This window comes from Peromyscus eremicus, chromosome 4, assembly GCF_949786415.1.
Source record: "Peromyscus eremicus chromosome 4, PerEre_H2_v1, whole genome shotgun sequence".
Lineage (NCBI taxonomy): Eukaryota > Metazoa > Chordata > Mammalia > Rodentia > Cricetidae > Peromyscus > Peromyscus eremicus.
Window position 1 is genome coordinate 117,834,033 of NC_081419.1, and position 23,345 is coordinate 117,857,377.

The window sequence follows — 23,345 nt, forward strand, 5'->3', positions numbered from 1 at the left end:
CTGAACACCTCAGAGTCAGACCCCTGCATCAAGGAAACAGTACATAGCCTGTGCTCACTGGCTTTCACTGACACCTTGGCACAACCTAGGATCATCTAAAAGGAGTCTCTGGCTTCATCAGGTTGGTCTGAGGGCATATCTGTGTGGAAGTGTCTTGCTTATTTTTAATTGACTATTGTTATTTTTAATTGACTTGCTTTTAATTGACTAAAAGGTCCCAGCCGGCTGTGAGGAGCCATTTTCCTGGGCGAGATGGTCCTGGGCTGCCTAAGAAAGCTGGCAGCCCACAAGCCAGAAAGCAGCAGCCCTCTGTGGTTTCTTCTTCGAGTTCTTGCTTACATTTCTGCCCTGACCTCTTTCAATGATGCACTGAGTGACCTGGGAGTGGTAGCCGAAGGAGCCCTTTCCTTCCCCAACACTAGGTCAGAGTGTTTTGTCACAGCAACAGAAGGAAACAAAATATCACCCTTCTTTTTATCCTTTCTCCATGAGACTGGCCACTTGAAGGAGGAGGCCATAGACTAAAGAGTGGAGAGAAGGGCATAGAGCTCTGGGAAGCAGCAGTGACCGGTAGACAGCATTCCCTCAGACTCCAGTGCAGTGGGTGTGGGAGTGTGTCCACCCCATCCAGGTCACTTGCATCAGTACAGTCTACCCATTGTTGTCATACTGCAAAGCCATGGAAGGGACAGCCTGTGGCTCTCATTTCCATGCTTTTCTTCTTGGGGGCTAGAAGCCCTGCACTGTTCTGTGCATATAGGCTGGATATTGGTTGTCCCTAATATGCTTGCCTAGGAGGGTTTCGTATTCTTCACATCTTTGAGCTCTCTCTCTCCCTCTCTCCCTCCCTGTCCCCTCCCTCCCTCTCTCTTCTCTGGTGAGTAAACATAGAGCCTCATGTAAGCTAGGCAAGGACTCTATCACTTACATTCCCAGCTCCTTCTTATTTTGAGATAAAAACTTTATTAAGCTGCTCTGTGGGTCTTGAATTTGTTATCCCCTTGCCTCAGTCTTCAAAGTAGCTGGGATGGACAGGCTTGAGCTATCAGGCCCTGAATCTTTGAGACCCATGGTATAGTAAAACTGCATTCAGTAAAGATGTAGCTGGGCACGGCAATACATGGTTGTGACCCCAGCACTCAGAGACTAAGGAAGGAAGATGGAGAGTTTGATGTAGGCCCAGGCTGTTTAGTATGGAAGGTCTCAAGAAACAGAAGAGGAGGGAAAAGGAAAAGGGAGGAAGGAGAGGTGAGCATGAGTGCTCTGAATATGTGGATTTGAAATTTTAAATTACAAGAAGAAGTATGGAAAATGAAGTCATTGAACAACAACAACAAAAAGCAACTAGAACACTAGGGTGAGGGAGGCTAACCAGGGCTACCTTCAGTACCCAGTCACCAGGCTGAGCTCAGATTCCTAGCGGCCTATATGAAAAAGGAAACAGAGCACTTGCAAATTCTTTTTTGTCATAAAAGTGGAATACACCTACTTAGAAAGGTACACTTTTTCTTGGCATTAAACTCCATAAGAAATACTTTGTATACTCTGCAGTATTTCTGCATTATTCCTTCACAGTTTCATGCGTATATACGAAGTATTTTGATCATATTCTCCCATTGAGACTGTTTTATTCCCCACTGCTCTGCTCCCTCCCACCAAACCCATTATTCTTCCTCACAAGTCCCCTCTCATTTCTTCTTATTTCCCCCATGCTGCATTTCATTTAGCATTGCTGCATGAGCAAGGTGGGGGAACTGTTTACTTCAGTAAGGGCAACATACTAGTGGCTACACCCCTGAGGAATACGACCTCCCTGCCCCCCAGCAAACAGTAACTTGTCTGCGGCTCCTCAGGGAGGGCAGGATCTTATGCATTCCCCTCTCATGATGGAGTGTTGATGGCCCAGCCTCGACAATGCACAGCATTAAAAAAAAAAATTTTTAGATATGTTTATTTCATGTGTATGAGTGTTTTGCTTGTATGTACGTGCACCATATTCATGCCCGGTGCTTGTGGAGGTCAGAAGTGGGCACCAGATCTCCTGAGATTAGAGTTACAGACGGTTGTCAGCTGCCATGTGGGTGCTAGGAATTGAGCCCAGGTCCTCTGGAAGACCAACAAGTACTCTAAACCACTGAGCCAACTCTCCAGCCCTCCACAGTATTTAATAGGACAAAATATTTATAGTAATATTCTTTCTTTTTTGGTCACTACAGGGGACTTAAACCCAGGACTACGTGCATACTGGCCAAGCACTCTGCCACTGCCACTGAGCTAACTGGTAGTATCCCTAATGCTTTCAGGACCCACAACCCTATAATATTTCTTGTAACTCTTCCTCTTGCCCTCTCACAAGGCCAAAGAGGAAGTTTAAAATTTAATATCTCATACTGCTTGGTTTCATAATGTAATTATATGCACTTAAAATCATAGGTTATATAAAGTACTTTGAAATACTGTTCTTTTCCAATTCACATTTTAAGAAAACAATTGTGTTCTAATGGGTGACAGTTCTGTGTCATCTGATACAATTCTAGGAGAATATAAACTTCGTTTTTAGTTCCTGGGAGATGTTCCATCTTGAATTCCTATTACATCAGGTCCAACCTTTTGACCTTGTGATATATGTTGTCACAAAGTTCATGCTCAAAACCATACAATCGAGTGCCCCCCCCCACAAAAAAAATTACAGAAGAAGAGCTCATATTGCTTTCAGTAAGTCTGCAGTTTGGTCCTGAGCCACACTGATAGCTGTCCTCAGTACATGTGGCCCTATGGGCCAAGGAGTGGACACACCTGCTAGAATGTCCCAACTGGAGCTTACAGCCCAAACCCCAGATAAGCATTTCCATGGCATTCCTGAAGTCCTCTCATCTCACGCTACTTATCTGGGTGTGTGCTTGTGATGGTCTCTTCTTTAAGACTTATTATATAGCCTTTGAAAATGACCTTTAAATAGTATAGAGCTTGCAAGGGGAGGTAGTTCCTTTGGGAATTGTGATTAAATCCCACTGACTCCTTTATTCTTTATTTAAGCAGGGTACTTGCTGAGTATCTCAAACCAGAATTGACTGAGGTCATTCCTTGCCAGTGTGCCCTCCCCGAGCAGTCCTTTGTGGTTCAGAATGCAGCCACTGAGAGAATACCTGTAATCAGAGGGTCTTCCCTGGCAGGATTATGCCAAGGCATTTGCAGCTGCTCTGATGGTATCTAGTGACCGAGTACTCAATCTTGTGCCCAACTGGAGCAGTCCAGGGACTACTGCATGTCCCCAGAGGGGGATACTCTGCTGGGAGACAGAAAGTCAGGCTGCTCAACAGACACATGGTCTCTAGCCCATGAACTCAGTTCTTGAGCCTTGATTTCCCAATGGGTGGAATGATTTAGGTTAGATCAGAGATGAATATGGGGAGTACCAGTAGCTAGGGAGATGCTCCCAGGTCTCCCTGATCTTGCTTCATTCCAAACATCCTAGAGTAATTCTGCTTTGATTGCACCACATAAATACATTCCAGATAAATTTTCTTTTGAAATAAGGAAATATTTTTGAATTTCAAAAGAAAGAAAATGGAGCAGGTGATTCCCAAGGCCTGGCTGCTCTGAAGTTCTCTGAGTTCAAAGCCATGGGGGGTGGGAGAATCATTGTCTTCATACTGGTGGCTAATGAGGATCTGATGTGCCTGGTGGTTTGGAGGTGACACTGCCCTGGAGCTGGGCTGAGTCACCATATGGCGACACAGACATACCAGTCATACACAAAATCCTACCCAGCTGGAGCCCATCATTCTAGCAAAGTAGCCCAAACTTTCTGAGAAAAATAAGGAAGTAGTGGTTCTCAAATCTCAGACACTTATAAAGGAGGTGTTGTTGTAGGTGGTGGTGGTGGTGATGGTGATGATGATACTGTTTGGTTGTTTGTTTGAGGAAGGTGGTATTTACTTGAAACAGAGTCTCACTAAGTTGCCCTGGCTGTCCCAGAACTTTCTATGTAGAACAGATTCACAGATATCTATCTAGCTCTGCCTCCTGAGTGCTAGGGGTAAAGGTGCATGTTTCTATGCCCAGCTTCCACTAAGGGGCTTTTAAAGATTTGGAGGCCCAGCCAAATCCCAAGATAAATAAATTAAAAACTTGAGGAGGAAACACTGACTCCTTTATTAATTTAAGGAGATGACTTCCTGAGTATCTCAAACCAGAATTGATTGAGGCCATTCCTTGCCAGTGTGTCCTCCCCGAGCAGTCCTTTGTGGTTCAGAATGCAGCCACTGAGAGAACACCTGTAATTGGAGGGTCTTCCCTGGCAGGGAAATAAAACAGAAGTCATTTGTAAAAATCTTCACATGAGCCGGGCGGTGGTGGCGCACGCCTTTAATCCCAGCACTTGGGAGGCAGAGGCAGGTGGATCTCTGTGAGTTCGAGGCCAGCCTGGACTACCAAGTGAGTTCCAGGAAAGGCGCAAAGCTACACAGAGAAATCCTGTCTCGAAAAACCAAAAAAAAAAAAATCTTCACATGAGTATAATGTGCAACCAAGTTTAAGCCAAATGCAAAACTATGATGATTGCTTTGAAAAAATTGAAATTGGGTCACCATGTAATACAGCATTTCTGCTTCTGGATCTATACCCCAAAGAGCTAGATTCAGGACTTCATAGGCACACTTATGTTCCCATGTTCATGCCAGCAATCCTCACAGAGGTCAAATATTTTCCATCCTTAAAAATGATGGCCGCTCTAGTACAAGCCACAGTATAGGTGAACCCTGAAGACATTATGCTAAGTAAAATTTCACAAAAGGATGCTGTGAGAGTCCATGTATATAAGGTGTCTAGATCAGCCAATCCATGGGAATGGAAAGTAAACAATTGAAGGCCAGGGTGTAGGCAAGGGAGGATGGGGGAGTCTGTTCATGGATATGGAGGCTCTGTTTGTAGAATGAAGAGCCTCAGAGATGGATTGCACATCAACGTGGAAGCACTCACCATTTCTGAACTACACATTAAAGAGGGTTAAACGACAATTTTAAAAACACTTTTTATTACATTCATTGGGATTGGGGCATACATGTCACAAAAACACATGTGGAGGCCAGAGGATAATTTATGAGAGTCAGTTCTTTCCTCTTCCCATGTAGAAAGAACTCAGGTCATCAGGCTTGGTGGTAACTGCCTTTACCCCCTTTAAACCATCTCATCAGGCCAAGATGGCAGTTTTATGTAATACATAGCATAAAAGGAATGTGTAACATCATGTGGTGATTTGCTCAACATATGACCTGTAGACCAGCAATCCTAGTCCCTCCATGGAGCCTGTTGCAAACACATACCCCAAGGTCCATCCCATGCCTGTGGTATTTTCAACAAGGCTCCAGGTAGTCCCTGCACAGACTCTGAAAGAAGCTTGTCTGTGCTGGACTATTAGAAGATGATGTTTGACTCTCAAGCATCTGCTCTTTTCTTCCGCCCTTCCTATCAGGAAGCTGCCATTGGCTGAGCTTCAGGGAGACTGAGCTCACCACCTTGTGATGATCTCTCTCTAGGCCAGTGACATGATGAGGAGGAATCATGTTGTCTGATTCTAGGCCTTGAAACTAAGGGAAGGTGATGTCCCTTTAGGAACACTAATGGAGAAATGGAGCCACCTTCCTTTGGGCAGAAGGGATCAGAGAAAATTCTGTCATCATCTTGGAACACAGAGGACGGAAAACCTGGTCCTGATGAGACTATTGAGACACCAATTGACAAAATCCCAAATCTCTGTCGTCAGAAGCTTTTTTGGTTATGTGAGATTGGGAGTGGATCTACTGTCTAAGAGTGTTTGAATCCATAGTTTCTATTATTTATAGCCCGGGGTCTCTAACCTCATCACTATTAACATTTAGGGCCGAAGATTTTCTTTTTAAAAGCAATGTGTTTTTAAAATATGTACAAAGCAGTGTTTCATTATGACATTTTCACACATGTATGTAACATACTTTGATCACATTCTCCCTGACACCTCCTCCCCCTCCTCCTGTTCCCTTCTTTTTCTCACATAGTCCCCCCTCTATTTTTTTTTTCAATCTGATTCTGCACATGAGAGAATGCATGCAATATTTGTCTGCGTCTGGATTTTTTGTTTAACAGAATGATCCCCAGTTGTGTCTATTTTCCCACAGCAAATGACGTAATAACTGAACAAAACCCCATTGTGTCTACAGACCACATTTTTTATGTATTCATCTGTTGGTGGGCATCTAAGCTGGTTCCGTACCCTGGCTGTTGTGAATAGCGCTAGAGTAAGCGTGGGTGAGCAGGTGTCTCTGTGGCCCGCTGACTTAGATTCCCTCAGGTCTGTGTTCAGGAGTGGTAGGTATGTTTGGGTCACGTGGTAATTCTGTTTTTATTTTTTGAGGAATTTCCAAACGACCACTTTCATAGTGATTGGGTTGATTACATTCCCAATCAAACCGTGTGTAGTGGTTTAGGACCAAACAATTATCATTATTAGTAATAACAGAACCACCTCACAGCATTTATTGTCCCCTAGTAATAATATAAAGGTCATTAAAGTAATATGGACAAATGGCTTAGAACTAACTATTCTCCCAGTCCAAACAGCTGAGTTGCCTTTCCTACAGCAGCTCAAGATCTTAACAGCTTCTAGTAGATACTTTGTAGTAGAACACTAGGCCCTTCTAGCATGGTCCCACCTAGTTTTCTTTAGTTCCTTCAGACTCTTTTACATTATGTAATATGAGAATCAAGTACTTGTCCAAACCAGTAACAACTCTCTATCTACATCTTCAAGTAAAACGTGTGTGGTGGTCTGTAGAATAACACCTGAACCTGGGCGCTCTCTCTCTCTCTCTCTCTCTCTCTCTCTCTCTCTCTCTCTCTCTCTCTCTCTCCCTCTCCTTCTCTCCCTCCCTCCCTCCCTCTCTCCTCCCCTAAAGGCCAGGTCCATGCTTATAAAGGGAAAGTACCCATATGAGAATTGACTGGGGTACCCTAAAATCTCTGAAAGAACCCCCTGGCCACTGGAGTCTCCTCTCTCCAAACAGCCCCTCCTTCCTTCAGTACCCCTCGAAGCTGTCCCGCCACCTCCCGAGTCTGCCCCAGCCTGCCTTCCTCTCCACCCTCCGATGGTTCTTCATCTGTCTGTGCTTTCACGGCTATCCCAGATAATTCTAGATTGTGGGGACTGCCCTGAGCAAGTTTTCTTGTGTCTGTGGACTCGCCCATTAGATGCCAGTAGCGTCCTCCTACCCACTGACCTCCCATTTTGACAATCAAGAACTACTCCTGTGGGGGGCTGGAGCGATGGCTCCGTGGTTAAGAGCACTGACTGCTCTTCCAGAGGACCCAGGTTCAATTCCCGGTTCCCACATGGCAGCTCACAGCTCTCTGTAATTCCAGCTCCAGGCAATCTGACACCCATGGCAAAACACCAAAGCACATTAAATAAATAAATAATAAATTAAAATAAAACCTCTGCTCTACACTGGCATTTAAAACAAACAAACAAACAAAAAAGAATTACTTCTGTGGAGGCCGTTCACCTGAGCGAGATCCACTGAAGTCATCCTAAAGAACACCAAGACCTTTCACTGCCATCCCTGCTGTGGGCCTAGAGAGGAGACACGCTCCTGCCATCTCCTTAGAGGTGTTTGGAGGTATTTCAAGGAGCTGAGTGGGTTCAGCTGTGGGAAAAACAAACACAGAAATCGTTCAGGTCTTTGATGGGGCTGGCACACTGATAACATTGTTGTAGTTTCCATTTGTTGTTAGGTATCGTGGGGGAGATTTATCTTAACAGATGGCTAAGGTGGATAGTAGGTGGAATTTTCCCTCAGCAAAGTTAGCATGGCCCATGGGACTTCCAAGCTATTCCTCATTCAGAAATCCTGAGCCTGGCCTGCGCCCGAGCAGACCACTAATTCCAACCATTAGCTTGTCGATCCAAGGGTGCTGAGGAGTTCATCTGCTAATGCTGGCCCTGAGCAGTCTTTTGTATTAGGAAACAACACACAGATTAAAAGAGTGGTTGAAGCCCTCCACGTCATGGTTAGGGTTCAGGCGTCTACAGATCTGAGCAGCAGTGTGAGAGGACCCTCCACAGCCTCTCCTGTCTTCTCTCCTTCCTAGGGTCTACTGACACACGGAGCCCTCTAAAATTACAGCCTTCGGATCCATCTTTTTCTCATAGAGTTTGGTTTCAACTTAAGGTGTTCCAAAACGAACCGGAAGACAAGGAGGCTTACAAGAGGAGAACTGCTTGGCACAAAGGTCAGGAGGGTGGAGACGGGAACGGAGAGGCTGGATGTATCTGATCACACGTTTATGTTGTCAAGTGTCTGCCATGTGTCAGTCAAGGTACCCTAAGCACCAGGCTGCGGTGGGGAGAGAAGGCCATGAGGAGGCAACAGCAGCCCTTGAGTCCTCATGATCTACTGAGGATTTCTGTGGTAGATGTTCTCTACCATCATCCTGTTCTGATGCTGGGTAATCATCCCTAGCAACATGGTAAACATCCCAGTTTTTGACCCAGCACCCTGGACCCAGGCAGCTCAAGAGCTTCGCAATCCTAGAGGAAGTACATGCACGTCAGGCCAGAACTTCTATTATAGGGCCTCGGGTATGACAATATGGACTACAGGAAGCATTTGTTAAGGCTTTGTAGGGAAAACTAACTCTGTTTTCTTTTTGGAAGAGGGGTGCTGCTTGCAAAAGTCATGGTGGGCTCTAGTGCAACCAGCTCATCTCTGAGGAGAGTTTAAGCTAAGACTTGAGCTGATGAGCAAAGGAAGGCTGAGTCGAGAGAGCTATGTTGATCCAAACATGTCTGACCACTTTTGGACTTTTTGATAGCGTGCCCTAATTCCATCTTGTATGAGCCATTTTAAATTGGATTATTCCCCCCCCCCTCAAATCACAAACTGAAACAGAAATTGACATTGAGAAAAGGATTCTGCAATGAACAAGCCTCAAATGTGGGATCGGTTGAGAAGAGACGTTCATCCCAGTGCAGCAAGGAAGGTGATCTTGGATCTTGGCTCTACTAAAAACCTGGCTGTGCTGAGACATAGACCTTGTGCTGACAGAGCCGTGATAGGAGGCAACGCATGTCCCCCAAATTCCCTAGCTTTGAGGGTTTAAGCCAGGGTGTTGTGAATGCCAGGCAAGGTGTTCTATCACTTGTGTTAATCTGACTGGATTAGGAGGCGTCCAGAACTGGTGTCTGTGGGGTGTTTCCAGAGAAGACAGACATATGGGCAAGGACAGGGGCCGGGCTGACCTGAACACAAGTGATCCCATTCAATTGGCTGTGGGCTTGCGTCCAACAAAGCTGGGTGAGAAGGAAGTCAGGGGTATAGGTAACTCTTTTCTTCTTGAGCGAGTGTAACAGAGTATCTGACACACAGTTTCAGAAACACTTCAGTCCACTGAGGCAGGAAAAGCATGATGGGAGCCGCTCTTAGTGGTGGGAGTGCCTGGCAAGGATTCCTCACGTTGTAGCGGACTGGAAAGCTGAGAACACAAGCCAGAAGCAGTGGAGGGTCTGACCTTCAAAGGCCCCCACCCTTTGTGACCTAGTTTCTTCAGCCAAAGCCCTTCCTCCTAAAGGCTCCACGGCCTTCAAAATAGTACCCCAAGCTGGGGACCAGTCGTTCAAAATATGAGCTGATGGGGGACATTTCAAACTGTGACAGAGTCCAGAGCATGAGGAGTTGTTTTTTTGTTTGTTTGCTGGTGGGTGGTTTCGAATGTTTGTTTTTAGCTTCTGGAGATCTATCCCAGGGCCTCCTGACCATCAGGCAAGTGTCTTACTGCTGAGTGCCACTCCCAGCCTGTGTGGACAGCTCACAGGAGGGGCTCAGGATAAGGGCTATGACAGCAGTCTTGATAAAGAAATGGGATTGCCTCGATTGTACCACATCCACCCTCAGGCTGGACTTTGGCTCTTTATGATGCCTTATCTGTCAACCATCACAGAGTTTGATAAAAGCTAAAACACAAGGCTGACAAGAAAAAAAAAATCAGGTGGCTAAGAGAGAGGACAGGTTAGTTAGCCAAAGAAAGCAGTTCTTCCCCACCCCCAAAAAAAGTGTTACCTTATGACATTTTCTTTAAATTTTTCTTTACATTTATCATTAGTGTGGTGGTGGGTACACGTGCTACGGTAGGTGTAAGGAAGTCGGAAGACTACTTCGTTTCTCTTTCTGTGGCAAATTATGGACAAAAAGCAACCTGGGGAGGAAAAGATTTATTTCAGCTTACAATTCCAGGTTACCATCATGAGGGGATGTCAAGGAAGGAACTTGGCAGCTAGTCATATCTCGCCCACAGTCAAGAGCAGAGCAGAGAGGTAGAGAGAAAAGACCGCACGCATGCTACCTGCCTGCTCAGCTAGCTTCCTTCTGTTTTACACGGTTGAGCAGCCTTTGCCTAGGGAACAGAGCCACCCACAGTGGGCCAGGTCCTCCTACGTCAATGAACAATACAATCCCCTCTAGATATACATGCCCATGGGCTAGCCTGATCTAGGCAATCCCTCATCCAGACTCTCTTCCCAGGTGATTCCAAATTGTGGCAAGTTGATCTTTAAAACTTAACCACCACACACTGGGTTAGAGGATTAAACTCAGGTCATCAGGGTGGTGGCCAGTGCCTTTACCCAGAGTCCTCTTACTAGCCCAACAATTGTTTCTTTGAGTGTGTTGGGTGAAAGAGATGGAAAGGAGCTTAGAATTCTTAGGATTTACCTCGCCTTCACTTGTCATGGAGTTGCACTGATCTAACTCAACCACAACCGTTAAGCACACTTCTCCTCCACCCAGGTAGGAATGGAAGTGTAAAGGCCTCCAGCACAGGCCTTTACACCTGGTATTTCAAAGTCCCCAGTAGATGTGGAATGATAGACTCCAGCCTGCCATCTGTTGCCCTCCGTCCCTTAGACAGAAGGACCTCCCCAACGTCCACTGTAGCATGAGCAATCAGACATCTAACCCTTTCTCTTTCCCGTATCTGTTGCAGCAGATGGACCACATGTCTCCTAGGTTGAGAGCCTTCCTCTCTGAACCCATTGGGGAGAAGGATGTGGCCTGGGTGGACGGAGTCAGCCGGGAGCTTGCCATCAATTTGGTCACCAAAGGTTTCAACAAGGTACCTTGTTTTTTCTTCCCTACCTCTTCTTTCTAACCTGCCTTCCTCTAGCCAGATGGCAGCCCCTGCCATGTGCCTCAGTGAGCGGCCATCAGAGAAAAAAGCTGCCACTTGGCAGGATGCCACGGACTTCACTCCACCGACCTCATGTGCTTAGGAGTCTCCAAGGCTTGTAGATGATGGCAAATAGAATTGCTTCTGTGCAGAGCAGCCAAGGCTGACAGGGTCAGCTCAGTACTCAAACACCCAGGACTTGACAGAGCCAGGCCTGCTACGAAAACCTGGGACAGAGCTGTCAGGACCGACGACTTGGGAGCACTCTCCACTTCCAGGGCAGGGTCCGTGGCTTCTTGCTTGTCTTTGTCTGGGCACCAGCATGACAATGGCATGTTGAGAGCCAGCAGTCTGGGAGCTCCACCTAGGTGATGAGGTAAGAGTTATTCTAAGATTCGTCCCTAGCCTGAGAATGGCCTCAGGGATAGCCATTGGCATTGGAATGTATTAGTCTACTTTCCATTGCTGTAACAAAATACTTGACTCTGGGGACTTTATAAAGAAAGGATTTCTACTTAGCTCATAGTTTTGGAAGTTAAAAGTCTGATATTGGGTGACATTATGTGTTTGGCCTCTGGTGAGGACCCTCCCAGCCACATCACAGCATGGTATCATGGGCAGGAGCTGGTGTGAGGAGATCACAGGGTAAAATAGAAAGCCAGAGGGTGCAAAAGGACCATTCTGCTCTTTTGTTTATTCCTTTGTTTTGGTGCTTTGGATTGAATTTAGGGACTTCCATTTGCTAAGCATGTCCTCTGCCATAAGCTATATCCCCAAGGCCCCATTCATGGCCCTTTTATACAAATTGCTCTCTTAAGAACTAGTCAGGGTCCTATGAGAGCTATATTGTTCCCTTCCAAGGGCAATGCCATTAATGATCAAGTTATCTTCTACTAATACAACAAAAACATTTAAAGGCCCAGAACTGTTGCATGTGTATATGTGACTGACATTATATTTGTTTTGTACTCAAATCTTAACATCTGGGCCCATGGTTTCTGACTGGCATGCTGCACTGGACCTGTTATTATGTGTTGTGAATCTCACCCCCCTTACTCAGCCAAGTGAATATCCACTTCGTGGTACTGTCAGAGTGAGCCACATGGCTGAGGGGACTTGATGTTTTCTTCTCTGATAAACGGGGAGGGCCATTCCCAAGCAGTTAAATGAAGGAGGCCAGTCTGACTAAGGGAGAATTTTTAAATTACATGGCTTTTTTTTTTTTAAAGAGGTGATCATTCTTTTCATTTTGTTATTATTATTTTTTTTTACATTAGTTATTTTTCTCCTGGTTGTGACCAAATACCTAACACAAAGGAAAGCTTGTTTTGTCTCATAGTTCAAAGTCATACAATCATTATGGTGGGGAAGGCATGGTCTGTGATGTCACCAGGAAGCAGAGGAAGGAGAATGCCCATGCTCATCTGGCTTCCTCCTTTGCCCTCCATCCACAGGATGATGCAACTCACATTCAGGGTGGCTAGTCCTGCATTCAGTTCATTCTCTCTTAAAGCAACTTTACAGATAAGCTCAGAGGTGTGTCTCCTAGGGGATTCCAAATCCAGACATGTTGACAATGAAGATTAAGCAACACATTCCTCTACTGTGTATAGCACACACTGTATGAAGTGTAGGGCCCAGTACATTTTTTACACAGACAGATATATCCATGTACCTACTACCTAGGTCCAGGGACTGGATACCTCCCAACTTTCTTCCAGATGGCCTCCAATACCTCCTTCCAACCAGAGAGAATCCCATCCCCAAAGGTGTCCATTGTTCTGTTATCCACCATGTTTCCATAACTGGGTTGTTCCTTTATGCTCAACATTTTAAAAATATTCTTATTGATGTATAATTGTGTGCAATGATTTTATCCCTTTTAAATCACGTAGTTCTATGACTTTTGTCTGTTTATTCTTTTGAGATAGGGTTTGGGAATTCAGGCTGGCTTGCGCGTCATTGTGTACCTAGGCTAGCTTCAAACTTGTGGTTCTTCTACCTGATTTTCCTGTATGTTACAGACATATGCCACTACATACAGCAGTTCTGTGACTTTCTACAAATGCATGGTTCAGGTAGCCATTACCCAAGACAAAGAGCAGCCCCAACTCTCCAGTCGTTCCCTGTGAAACAACATCCTCTTTCCCTGTCAACTTTCGCTTTGTTTTATGATATAGTCTTGCCTTCTCCTGCTGAACTCTGCTCTAAGTAAGGATTATAGGTAGAGAGACAGATGTGGTGGAGATAACGGAATGAATGAATAAACAGACATGTTTCAGGTTCCTGACTCTGGCATACACAGGACTTCAGGGAGTTCCTATGGGCATCTTAGTACATGGACAAGAACTCTCTTTATGCTCATGACCAACTGGCCAGCACAGTGTCCAGCATTCCGCTCAGGGCCCTGAGCATTCCCAGAGCTACTGACTCCTGACACTGATGGGGGCTGGTAATTGTTGTCCTTTGACTTGAGTTTCTTGACTTTTAAAGGTCAGTGCAAATGGAGGCATGACCAGTGTTTCTCCGTGGTAGTGCTTGCCCAGCACCTGAGAGGACCTGTGGTCCTTATCCAATACCACATTAAGATATAACACAACACAAAGTAATAAAGTCAGGTAAAATAAAAATGCAGTGCAGAGGCTTTGGGAGTCGGCTCTGTGAGATCCCCAGTGGGAATGAGAATGGCCACAGGTTGTACTGTCATAAATAACACACGAAGATTCATGCACTTATATCCAGCAGGAAGGGGCTTAGATTAAGATTTGGCAGTTATAAAAAAAAAAAAAAAAGATTTGATAGTTATATTCCACATCAGCACCTGGGACCCATCAGACCCTGACTGGGCCTATAAGAGTACCCAGGAGGATGCTCAGGTGTGTCACCTACAAGGTGAACAAATGCATCAGGATGCTGATGGATCTGTGGGCACGGCCAGAATGACAGATCCGAGATAAGAAGGTTCCATAAGGCAGGGATCTCGGGGCTAGTCAATAAAAATGCAGCCCATGGGGTACTTGTTTTCTGCCCACGGGGGACCTACAGGGAGGGGGTCTTTCAGGGCCTCATCCCAACCTCTTTCTTTTTTTTTTTTTTTTTGATTTTTCGAGACAGGGTTTCTCTGTGTAGCTTTGCGCCTTTCCTGGAACTCACTTGGTAGCCCAAGCTGGCCTCGAACTCACAGAGATCCGCCTGGCTCTGCCTCCCGAGTGCTGGGATTAAAGGCGTGCGCCACCACTGCCCGGCCCAACCTCTTTCTTTACCAGCCTCTGTTGAAGTGCGGCCATCATTTTCTTCCTCTTCTCTCCCCAGGCTGAGTTCTCGTCTTCGCCCTGAACAAATATTGCCTCAGGGGTCACACTTGTTTGCAAAACATTCTTGGCATTTTCCTAGGGGCAGTGGCTCTCTCAGCTCCTTTTGTGCCTGTGCTAAATAGCTAGTGGGATGCAGCTCCATGGGCTGCCCTCACACCTGCTTGCCTAGGCTCTTTACTGGGCCACCAGCTCTCTCCAGAGCCACCAGGCTGCTGAATGCACAGGGAACAAGAAATCATTAATTAGTCAGCAAGGATGCCCCCACACATCTATCACCTCTCTAGGGGTGTGGCCTGAATTGAGCAGACATCTTCCCTAACACTCACCAGACCTTCTAGCACCTTCTCCCCTGCCCCTGTGCTGAACTTCCTTCGCTTCAGCAGATGGCTGGCATGAAGAAACGGGACATGTGTCTCCTCCTCTATAGCAGACAGACTACTGGTCTACCCCTCATGGTTAAATCATGATTTTTAAAACTATTGATTCTTCACAGGGTACAGGAGTGTATGCCTGTAGGCTCAGTGACCCGGGAGATTGAGACAAGAGAGTTATTTCAGCCTATAAATTCCAGACCAGCCTGGACAACACAGTGAAGCCCGGCTTCAAAAAGAAAACATGGGCTGGGGAGATGGCTGAAGGGGTAAATTATTTGTCATGCCTAAGCATGATCCCCTGAAGTCATGCAAAGCGCGGTGTGGCAGCATATGTCTGTAATACATGCATACAGCAAGCTGGGAGGCAGAAACGGGAGGCTTCTGTCTCACATAGTGGCCAACAAGACTGTCTCAAACTGGAAGGCAATGATTGACACCTGAGGTTGTCCTTTGACCTCTAGGAATGTGTGCTGCTATAGCACATAAGTGCCCATGCACACGCCCTCTACACTTGCTTGCTCTTTCTTCCTCCTTTCTCTCACACACAAGATAGTTTTTAAAGAAGAAAACATTAACTATTGACTCACCTGAACCTCTTCAGGGGCTCAGAGGCCAAAACATGTGACAGGTCTGGCTAGTTACTCAGCACCTGCCGATCACTGGGGCAATCAACTCTTGCCTGAGGACCTAAATGCAAAATGGTAGCCACTGGCCCTGTGTCTGCTAAGCCCTTGTCTGCATGGAGATGGGCTAAAAATATCAAACATGCTCTTTGATGCTAAAGCCTTCCCCTAAAAAAGAATGTGAAACATCTCATAACATTTTTTATTGATTACATGCTGAAATAATATTTTGAAAATATGGAAGAAAATAAAGTATATCGTCGGAATGCATTTCGTCTTTTTCCTTCCCCCTTATTCCTTCTGTGGCCTCTAGAAGATTAAAATTACTTACGTGGCTGGCTCATTTACTATTTCTCCTGGACAGCAGTGGTCAAGATTTAACAGTGGCAGGAGAGCTGCCGGGTGGAAAGGGATAATGCGAGTGGAAAAATCCATCATGCACATGGTGTCAGACCTGCCGCAGCCAGGCTGGAGCTCTGTCTCCCTATCCACTGCCACACACACATAAAGTCAGACTGCGAGCATGAGCATCTGTGGACCCACCTTCTTCCAACCCGGGGTCCTTGAAATGGCCAATTTCATCCCAAAGTCACTCTGTTGTAATGTGAAGAGAGTCCAGGAGGCTGAGCTCAGGACCAGGAGGCCCCAGGACTACCAGTTGCTGCCTTCCTCATGTTCCCAGGTTTTAAAGCTGAACTGCTGAGGAACCCAGTTTCTCCTGTCCTCTGCTAGCACTGGAACCTACCACTGGCATATGAACCTTGCAAGGAACCAGTCACTTAAGCTTGGAGGTTACTCTGCGTAGTGTGGTGAGATGAAATACAAGGGATCCAGTGGAAGTCGAATTTGTAGAAATAAATGAATAATGTAATAATATGTCTCAGGAGCACAGAGAAGAGGCAAGAGGGCCAGAACCTGTATGGATTGAGCACTCACACTGAAGACTCGGTGCTTTAAGCTTGGAGTGACTCAGAAACACTGGGTTTGCAAGGGTACCCCTGGATACGTCTACTGAAGACCAAAGCATGCATGTTTGTTGAAAGGAAACCAGAAGAGTCATACAATCACAGCAGGGTCTTGCAACAGTGGGAGGTACACTCTGTATGGGGGCTTGGGAACTGTTGATCAAGGGCAAAGGAATGTGCTAGAAGCTTGATAATAAGAGAAGCCACTACAGCTCATCTCAGTCTGACAAGGCCAGGTGCCATGATGAAGAGTCAACATTTTAATGAGTGCAGACTAGGGCCAGCTACCTGGTTCGCAGGGCCCAATGCAGAAGGACAAGATGAGATCTTTTTAAATGTATTAAGGCTTATCACTTCCTAGCCTTTGGGCTGAAATCAAGTGTAAATGCATCAAGACAGCATAGCATTAAAGGAGTCTACTGACGTTCTGTGTGCAGGGTCCCAGGCAACTACATGGATCAGCCTCTGGGCAGATTCAAATCGCTGCAGTTTAACAAGGACACTAGCCTTAAGAGACCAGTTCACACAACTTGGGGGAAGACCCTGGCAGAGTTTCCCTGGGTGGACTTGGAGTTGAGAGCAAGTCTGCCCTTGAGCCACCATCTGTTACTGCAGGAAGAAACGTGTGTCCCAGGCTGTGGCATGGCCACTGGCCAGTGTGACATAAAGTAGAAAGTCCTGCCTGGGGGTCTGTGTTTCTGTACCACCCTCCTTGCCTCAGGGTTTCTGGTCAGGGGTTCATTTTCTGGAGGTAGTGGGGAAACCAAAAAGGCATTGATTGATCAAGACCAGAGTCCTGGGTTCATGTGACGCCCTCGAGGATAAAGCAAGAAGGCAGTCCATCTCTGGGCTCTCTGGAAGGTGCCAGCATGGGACTCCAGGGAAAGCCCAGAAGGATGGAGTCTCAGATTGCAACTTGGCTCAGAGACCCTTCTCCCTGCCACGTTCCTGGAAAGCTTGCCTGGGTCCCGCCTGCCACACATTCCTGGGCTTGCTGGCCGCTGAGCCCTGCAGGCTACAGAGGCTCTGATTACCACACCAGCTGAGGCTGTGGCCAGCCTCAGAAACAGGCAGAGGATGCCTTGTCTCCAGACTGGACTACAGATGGCTGGAATATGGAAGAACAGGGTGGACAGAGGAGGGAGTCTCAACCTCTCAACAAGGGACACCATCTAAAGAATGGGTGGGCAGAACACCCATGAGAATCAAACGGAATGATTTAATACGTGTCAGGGTCTCCAGCATTAGGTGGCCTGCCAAAGGGCTCAAAAGTATCACTTGCTATTTGTCATTATTATTATTATTATTTTTTTGTCCTGGTGCTGAGGACCTTGTGCCTTCGAGGGAAGAATTCTGCTACTAAATCCCTAAGCCCTACAGCGTGCTGTTACAAATCTCCCTGATAGTTCTTCTCCTGTGGAGCTCTGTGTATACCCTGTTGTACTCACCCTGGCCCTTCTACAACTACAGCACAGGCCTCGGTGACCACTCAGTGCCTGCTAGGGCTGCGAAATCACGATTTAAAACCATCTCAGCGAAATCCACCAGCGAAAATGGGAGGACACTGATAAAAAATGAGATTGTGTTAAGACACTGGCTTTAGGTTTTATATTTTTTAAATAAAGTTGTGCCTTAAAAAATCACTGCAAGTCCATAGCTCCTTTCTCTTTTCAACAACTGAGCAATATCTAAAATTAAGCCCTGAAGGGCAGCGGGGAGCTCAATGGTAGAGTACTTGTGGAGTGTGAGCAAAGCCCTGGGTTTATCCCAGCTCCACTACAAATAAGTAAAATAACACCTACAAACTCTAATGTGACTAGGATTCAGCTTTTATTCGATTTCATACACACACACACACACACACACACACACACACACACACGCACACGCACACGCACACGCACACACACACATTTATATATCCCCTTTGACTAAAATGAAATTTGCTTTGTTTTATGTAATGGAAAGTCAACACAGAGCCAAGAGCAGGTTTTCCTAGGAAGGACCCGGAACTTGAAGGTGTGGATGGAAGCTGAATCTCCCTCAATTCCTGGCTAGAGAGAGAGCCCTTAAACCAGACCCCAGCGATGGATAGATACTGCGACCTGAAATCTAGTCTCTGCTGTGTAATAACTATCTCATCCAGGGCTCTACTGTCTTGCTCCTTGGTAATAACAGCCTGGTGAAGACGTGAGAGCTGTGGGGGGCAAGCAGGCAGAAAACTCATGACTACAAAATTGCTGTAGAACCAGGAATCAGGGTGCACTTAATGTCTATGCCTTCTATGTGTTTTACATTTTCCCTTTTTTGTTCTGGGGTATGTGTGTTATGTGTATTACATGCACATGGATGTACATGCAGAGGCTGGGGCAGGACGTCAGCTGTCCTGCTCTACTGTCTTACTTTCTTGAAACAGGGTCGTCACTGAATCTGTAGCCAGGCAGTTGGCCAGCAAGCCCCAGATATCTCTGACTCCACAATGCTAGGGTTAGAGGTCCATGCATGACCACAGCCAGCTTTTCATGTGGGCACTCGGGACTTGAACTCGGGGCCTCATGCTTACACACAAAAAAAATGTTCTTATTCACTGAGCCATTTCCCCAGTCTCTAATTTTTTAAATTAAGTTTTAGAGTTAACATTCAAAGTGACGGCTCCTGCGGTGGCATTTTCATATATCTGTGCCATTATACTCTGCCCATGTGTTTTTTATCCACAGACATTCTCGGGAATTACATTATCAGGAGCTTCCAGAGAAACAGGACCAGGAGATTATATATAATTATTAGAGGAGATTTGTTTATTATTTATTTTCGCACAATTGGAGCCTCCACCTTGGCTGTCCACAGACTGGAGAGACAGGGAAATTGGTAGCTTGTCGCTCAGTCTGTGAAGCAGAAAAGCTCATTCAGAGAGAGAGAAAAGAGAGAGAGGCTAGTGATACAGCTCCAGTCTGAGGCTTGAAAAAGAGGGTCAAGGTTAAGCATGATTTTGCCGTCTGTGCTGTTCCCTCGGGGATGACTCTCCTCAGCATGTGTCTTCCCTGGCCTTCTGATTTGACACACACTCCGTCAGGGCAGAGCAGTGCTGGGCCTCAGATTCTGTGACTCTCCTTTCCCGCTGAGATACTAAGATCACACAGGTAGTTTGCAGAGCCAAATGGATGCTACCATGCCCTTCACCTGCCAGCCACACCTGCAGTTCTCAAGTGAGAAAGATTTCTCCAGCAATATCTGGAAATCCTTATGATTTCTTCTGTCTTGGGAACTGGGGGATAGCAGATGCTGTTAAATGTCCTGCAGTCCACAGGACAGTCCCCACAATGTAGAATCATCTAGCGTGCTAGGAGTGCTGAGGTTGAAGTGCCCTATATTCCAGCCATCGAGAAAGCATTGGGCTAGGGAGTCACACTCTAGCTCGGCTTTGGATGTGTTTTGAAGAAGGAACTACTTGGACTGCAGAAGTAGCTCAGTGGTTGAGTACTTGCCTAGCACATGCAAGGCGCTGGATTTAGTCCACAGTGTGCACATACACACACATCACCACCACCACCACCACTACCACCACTACCACCACCACCACCACCAAAGAAAAGATTAAATGACCAGCCTAAAAGGAGTACAGAGGTATGCTCGCCACCTACGCCCTATCCCCCCAAGACACTGTCATTGGCCCAACCTCATCTGGGAGCCTATTAGAAATGGAGATTCTGGGATCCCACCCTAGTTTTAGATACTGAGTCAGAAACTTCTCTTTTACAAGATCCCAGAGAATTTTTTCAAGTTTGAGGAAAGGCCTAGTTGTCACTGCAGGATGACAGTCCCTAGACCAGGCTTAAGAGATGCATGTGACTAACTTGACCTCACCTTTCCCCACGGCTTGTCAGGAGTTGACCTGACAAGGGACCCTTCCCTGTCTGACCCACACCCCAACCTTTGATTGACAGCTGAGTACTGATGGCGGGAAGAGGCCAGGCACATCGGAGTGGGATTCTGGTAACCCCTGTCTTCCTCCACCTGACCTTCTTCCCAGGCCTACATCCTGCTGGGACAGTTCCTTCTGATGCACAAGAATGAGGCAGAATTCCAGAGGTGGATCATCTGCTGTTGTGGTGCCACGGAGTACGAAGCCCGCCAGAGCTCCACCTGCCTGAAGGAGTGGTGTGCCTGCTTCCTGTAAACACCCTGGCCTGGCTGCTCTACCCCAGATAAATGATACCATCACCATCTACACCCAGGCTCCAAGTTGTTGCTTGTGTTTCTAATTTTATTATCATTTGTGTATAAGTGTATGTGTGCATGAGTGTGTCTGTGTGTATGAGTATATGTGAGAGTGTGTGTGTGTGTGTGTGTGTGTGTGTGTGTGTGTGTGTGTGTGTGATATACAAGTGTACCTGTTGGGGGCAGTGCTGATTGACACCAGAAGTTGGCACAGCTATCTTCCTATTTTTTTAGACAAGGTTTCTCATTGAACTTGGAGCTCACTAATTGGGCAGGACTAGTTGGCCACCAAGTATCAGGAATCCTCCTGTCTCTAGACACATACCACCATACCAGATTTCATTTGATGTGGGTGTTAGGGATCCAAACTCAGGTCCTTCTATTTGTGTGGTGTCTTAGTTAGGGTTTCTATTGAAGAGACACTATGACCATGGCAACTTTTATAAGGGAAAATATTGAGTTGAGATTGGCTTATAATTTCAGAGGTTTAGTCCATTATCATCATGGTGAAGCATGGCAGCACACAGGCAGACATGGGGCTAAAGAAGTAGCTGAGAGTTCTACATCTGGATCAGCAGGCATCAGGAAGAGAATGTCACACTGGGCGTGGCTTGAGCATCTGAGACCTCAAAGCCAGCCTCCATTGACACACTTCCTCCAGCAAAGCCTCAGCTCCTAATTTAAGCACTACTCCCTATGGGACTATGGGGGCCATTTTTATTCAAACCACCACATGTGACACTTTACTGACTGAACCATTTCCCCAATTTTTACACACATACACAGACACACACACACACACTTTAATTTGTTTGTTTGTTTGTTTGTTTTTTGAGACAAGAGTTTCCTTCTCTAACTCAGGCTGGCTTGGAACTCACTATGTAACCTCAGCTGGCCTCAAACTTCCAAGTTGTGATTACAGGCATGAGCCACCACGTGTGGCTTTTCCTTAATGATGCATGAGCATCTTAAGGGTTTATGAATGTAACAAAACAAGAAAACCCAAATTCACCTTGAAACACACCCAGAAACCACCATCACTCACTTTAGATGATATAACGCCAAATTGAACTCTCCGAAACTTATGTGACACTGTGCTTAGTTTTTCTTAAATGAGCATTAAAGTTCCAGTGCCTTAGTCACTGACTGCTATATAGCAAATTACCCCAATACACAACAGCTTAAAACAAACTGAAAAAGAAGTCTGCTACAGGTAGAATGACTTGGCTATCAGCGTCTGGAACGGGGTGGGAAGGATAGCAACTGCACTGTGCAAGTCTAGAAACATTTGAGCCCCTAGAGCCCCCATAACAGTGGAAGGAGGCAAATGATCCCCCAAAGCTGACCTGGCATGCTCACTGAGGCACACATGCACCACACACAGTAATGTAACAATACCAATTTTAAAACTCTGAAATGCTTCAAACTTGGATTTCTCATTCTGGATCCTTTCAGATTTAGGGGTTTTGAATTAAGAATATGCAAGTCGTCTTAAATCTGAACTCTAAAATTGGAAATACCTCTGGTCTAAGTGTTTTGGATTAGGACTTCTCAGCCTGTGTACAAGGTCCTAAGGGATAGGACTCCAAAGGTAACTCAGCTGGCTGGTTTTACCTCGCTGTCTCGTGAGGTCGTAGACTGTTAGTTGGGTAGTAGCTTCCTCTAGGACTAGGGTGGAGGGTCCACTTCTAAGGAGGCTCCTTTGCATGACAGTTGGCTCTCTTTTCTCATCACCAGGACTTCCACAGGGCTGCTCATGACACAGCATGTGGAGAGAGGAGAGAGAGAACACAGAGACAGAGATAGAGAAAATACCATGCTGCTTTCTGTGATCTAGTCCTGCTACATCCCTTCTGCCTGATTTCATAGTCTAGATTTTAGAAGCAAGTCATTCAGTATCCTGGGAACAAGTCCCTCTTCCCTGAAATGGCAAAGAATGCAGATATGTTTTTAAGGCCACCACTGCTGAGGTTTTTAGGTACAACTGCACATAGTGAAACTTGTCTCTTCCTATGGCACTGCCTCTCCGTAGCCATCCCCTCCCCCACTCCCAGCTCCTGGCAGCTACAAGATGATTTTCTGTCAAAGTTTTGCCTTTTCTAGAGATCCACACAAATGGAATAACACAGTATGTAGCCTTTTGAGATTGGCTTTTTAAATTTAGCATAACTCAGCTGATGCTAATCTACTACACAGGCTTTTTAAACTCCAAAAGGTTTTCCTCAGTGCTCTTGATGCCTTTTCCTGCACACATTCGCTCTTCCAGGAAAGTCTCAACAGTTTCTCCTAGGACACAGGACGCCCTCCACTGAGGGTCCCTCTGGCTACAGGAGCAGGAGCAGCCTACAGAGGTAGGAGCAGAAACCGTGCAGTCAACAACCAGGGGGCCCGTAGATGGGTGAAGTCGTTGGGAAAACAGCACCCTTGTCATCTGGATAGGACAGCTCTAAGAAGGCACCCCAGGAGGGCCAAACCCCTACTTATCCAAAGTAGCCATTTTCTCTTTAATGCCCTGTATCTACACCCTTCTCTTCCTACCTCACACCCCTGCGAGTGAGTGATTCCTGGGATCCCTCCAGTCTTAGTGTTCTTTCTGGTTGCTGTGAAAACAGTATCTTGAAAAAACGCAACTTAAGAGAGAAAGGGTGTCTTTGG

General features: G+C 46.1%; 1 protein-coding gene across 4 annotated transcripts in view; it reads left to right on the forward strand.

The window, feature by feature from the left end:
* The window catches only part of Banf2 (BANF family member 2), a 40,245-nt gene extending 19,545 nt beyond the window's left edge, over positions 1-20,700 (forward strand). The window contains exons 2-4 of one of the 4 annotated variants that reach the window (XM_059261543.1): positions 8,125-8,265; positions 11,014-11,142; positions 20,503-20,700. In XM_059261543.1, the coding sequence (XP_059117526.1) occupies positions 11,017-11,142; positions 20,503-20,649 (273 nt within the window). In that variant the 5' untranslated portion in view covers positions 8,125-8,265; positions 11,014-11,016 and the 3' untranslated portion in view covers positions 20,650-20,700. The remainder of the gene's footprint in view (positions 1-8,124; positions 8,266-11,013; positions 11,143-20,502) is intronic. The other 3 variants (XM_059261544.1, XM_059261545.1, XM_059261542.1) reach the window with 3 other exon arrangements.
* Positions 20,701-23,345: the final 2,645 nt, after the last annotated feature.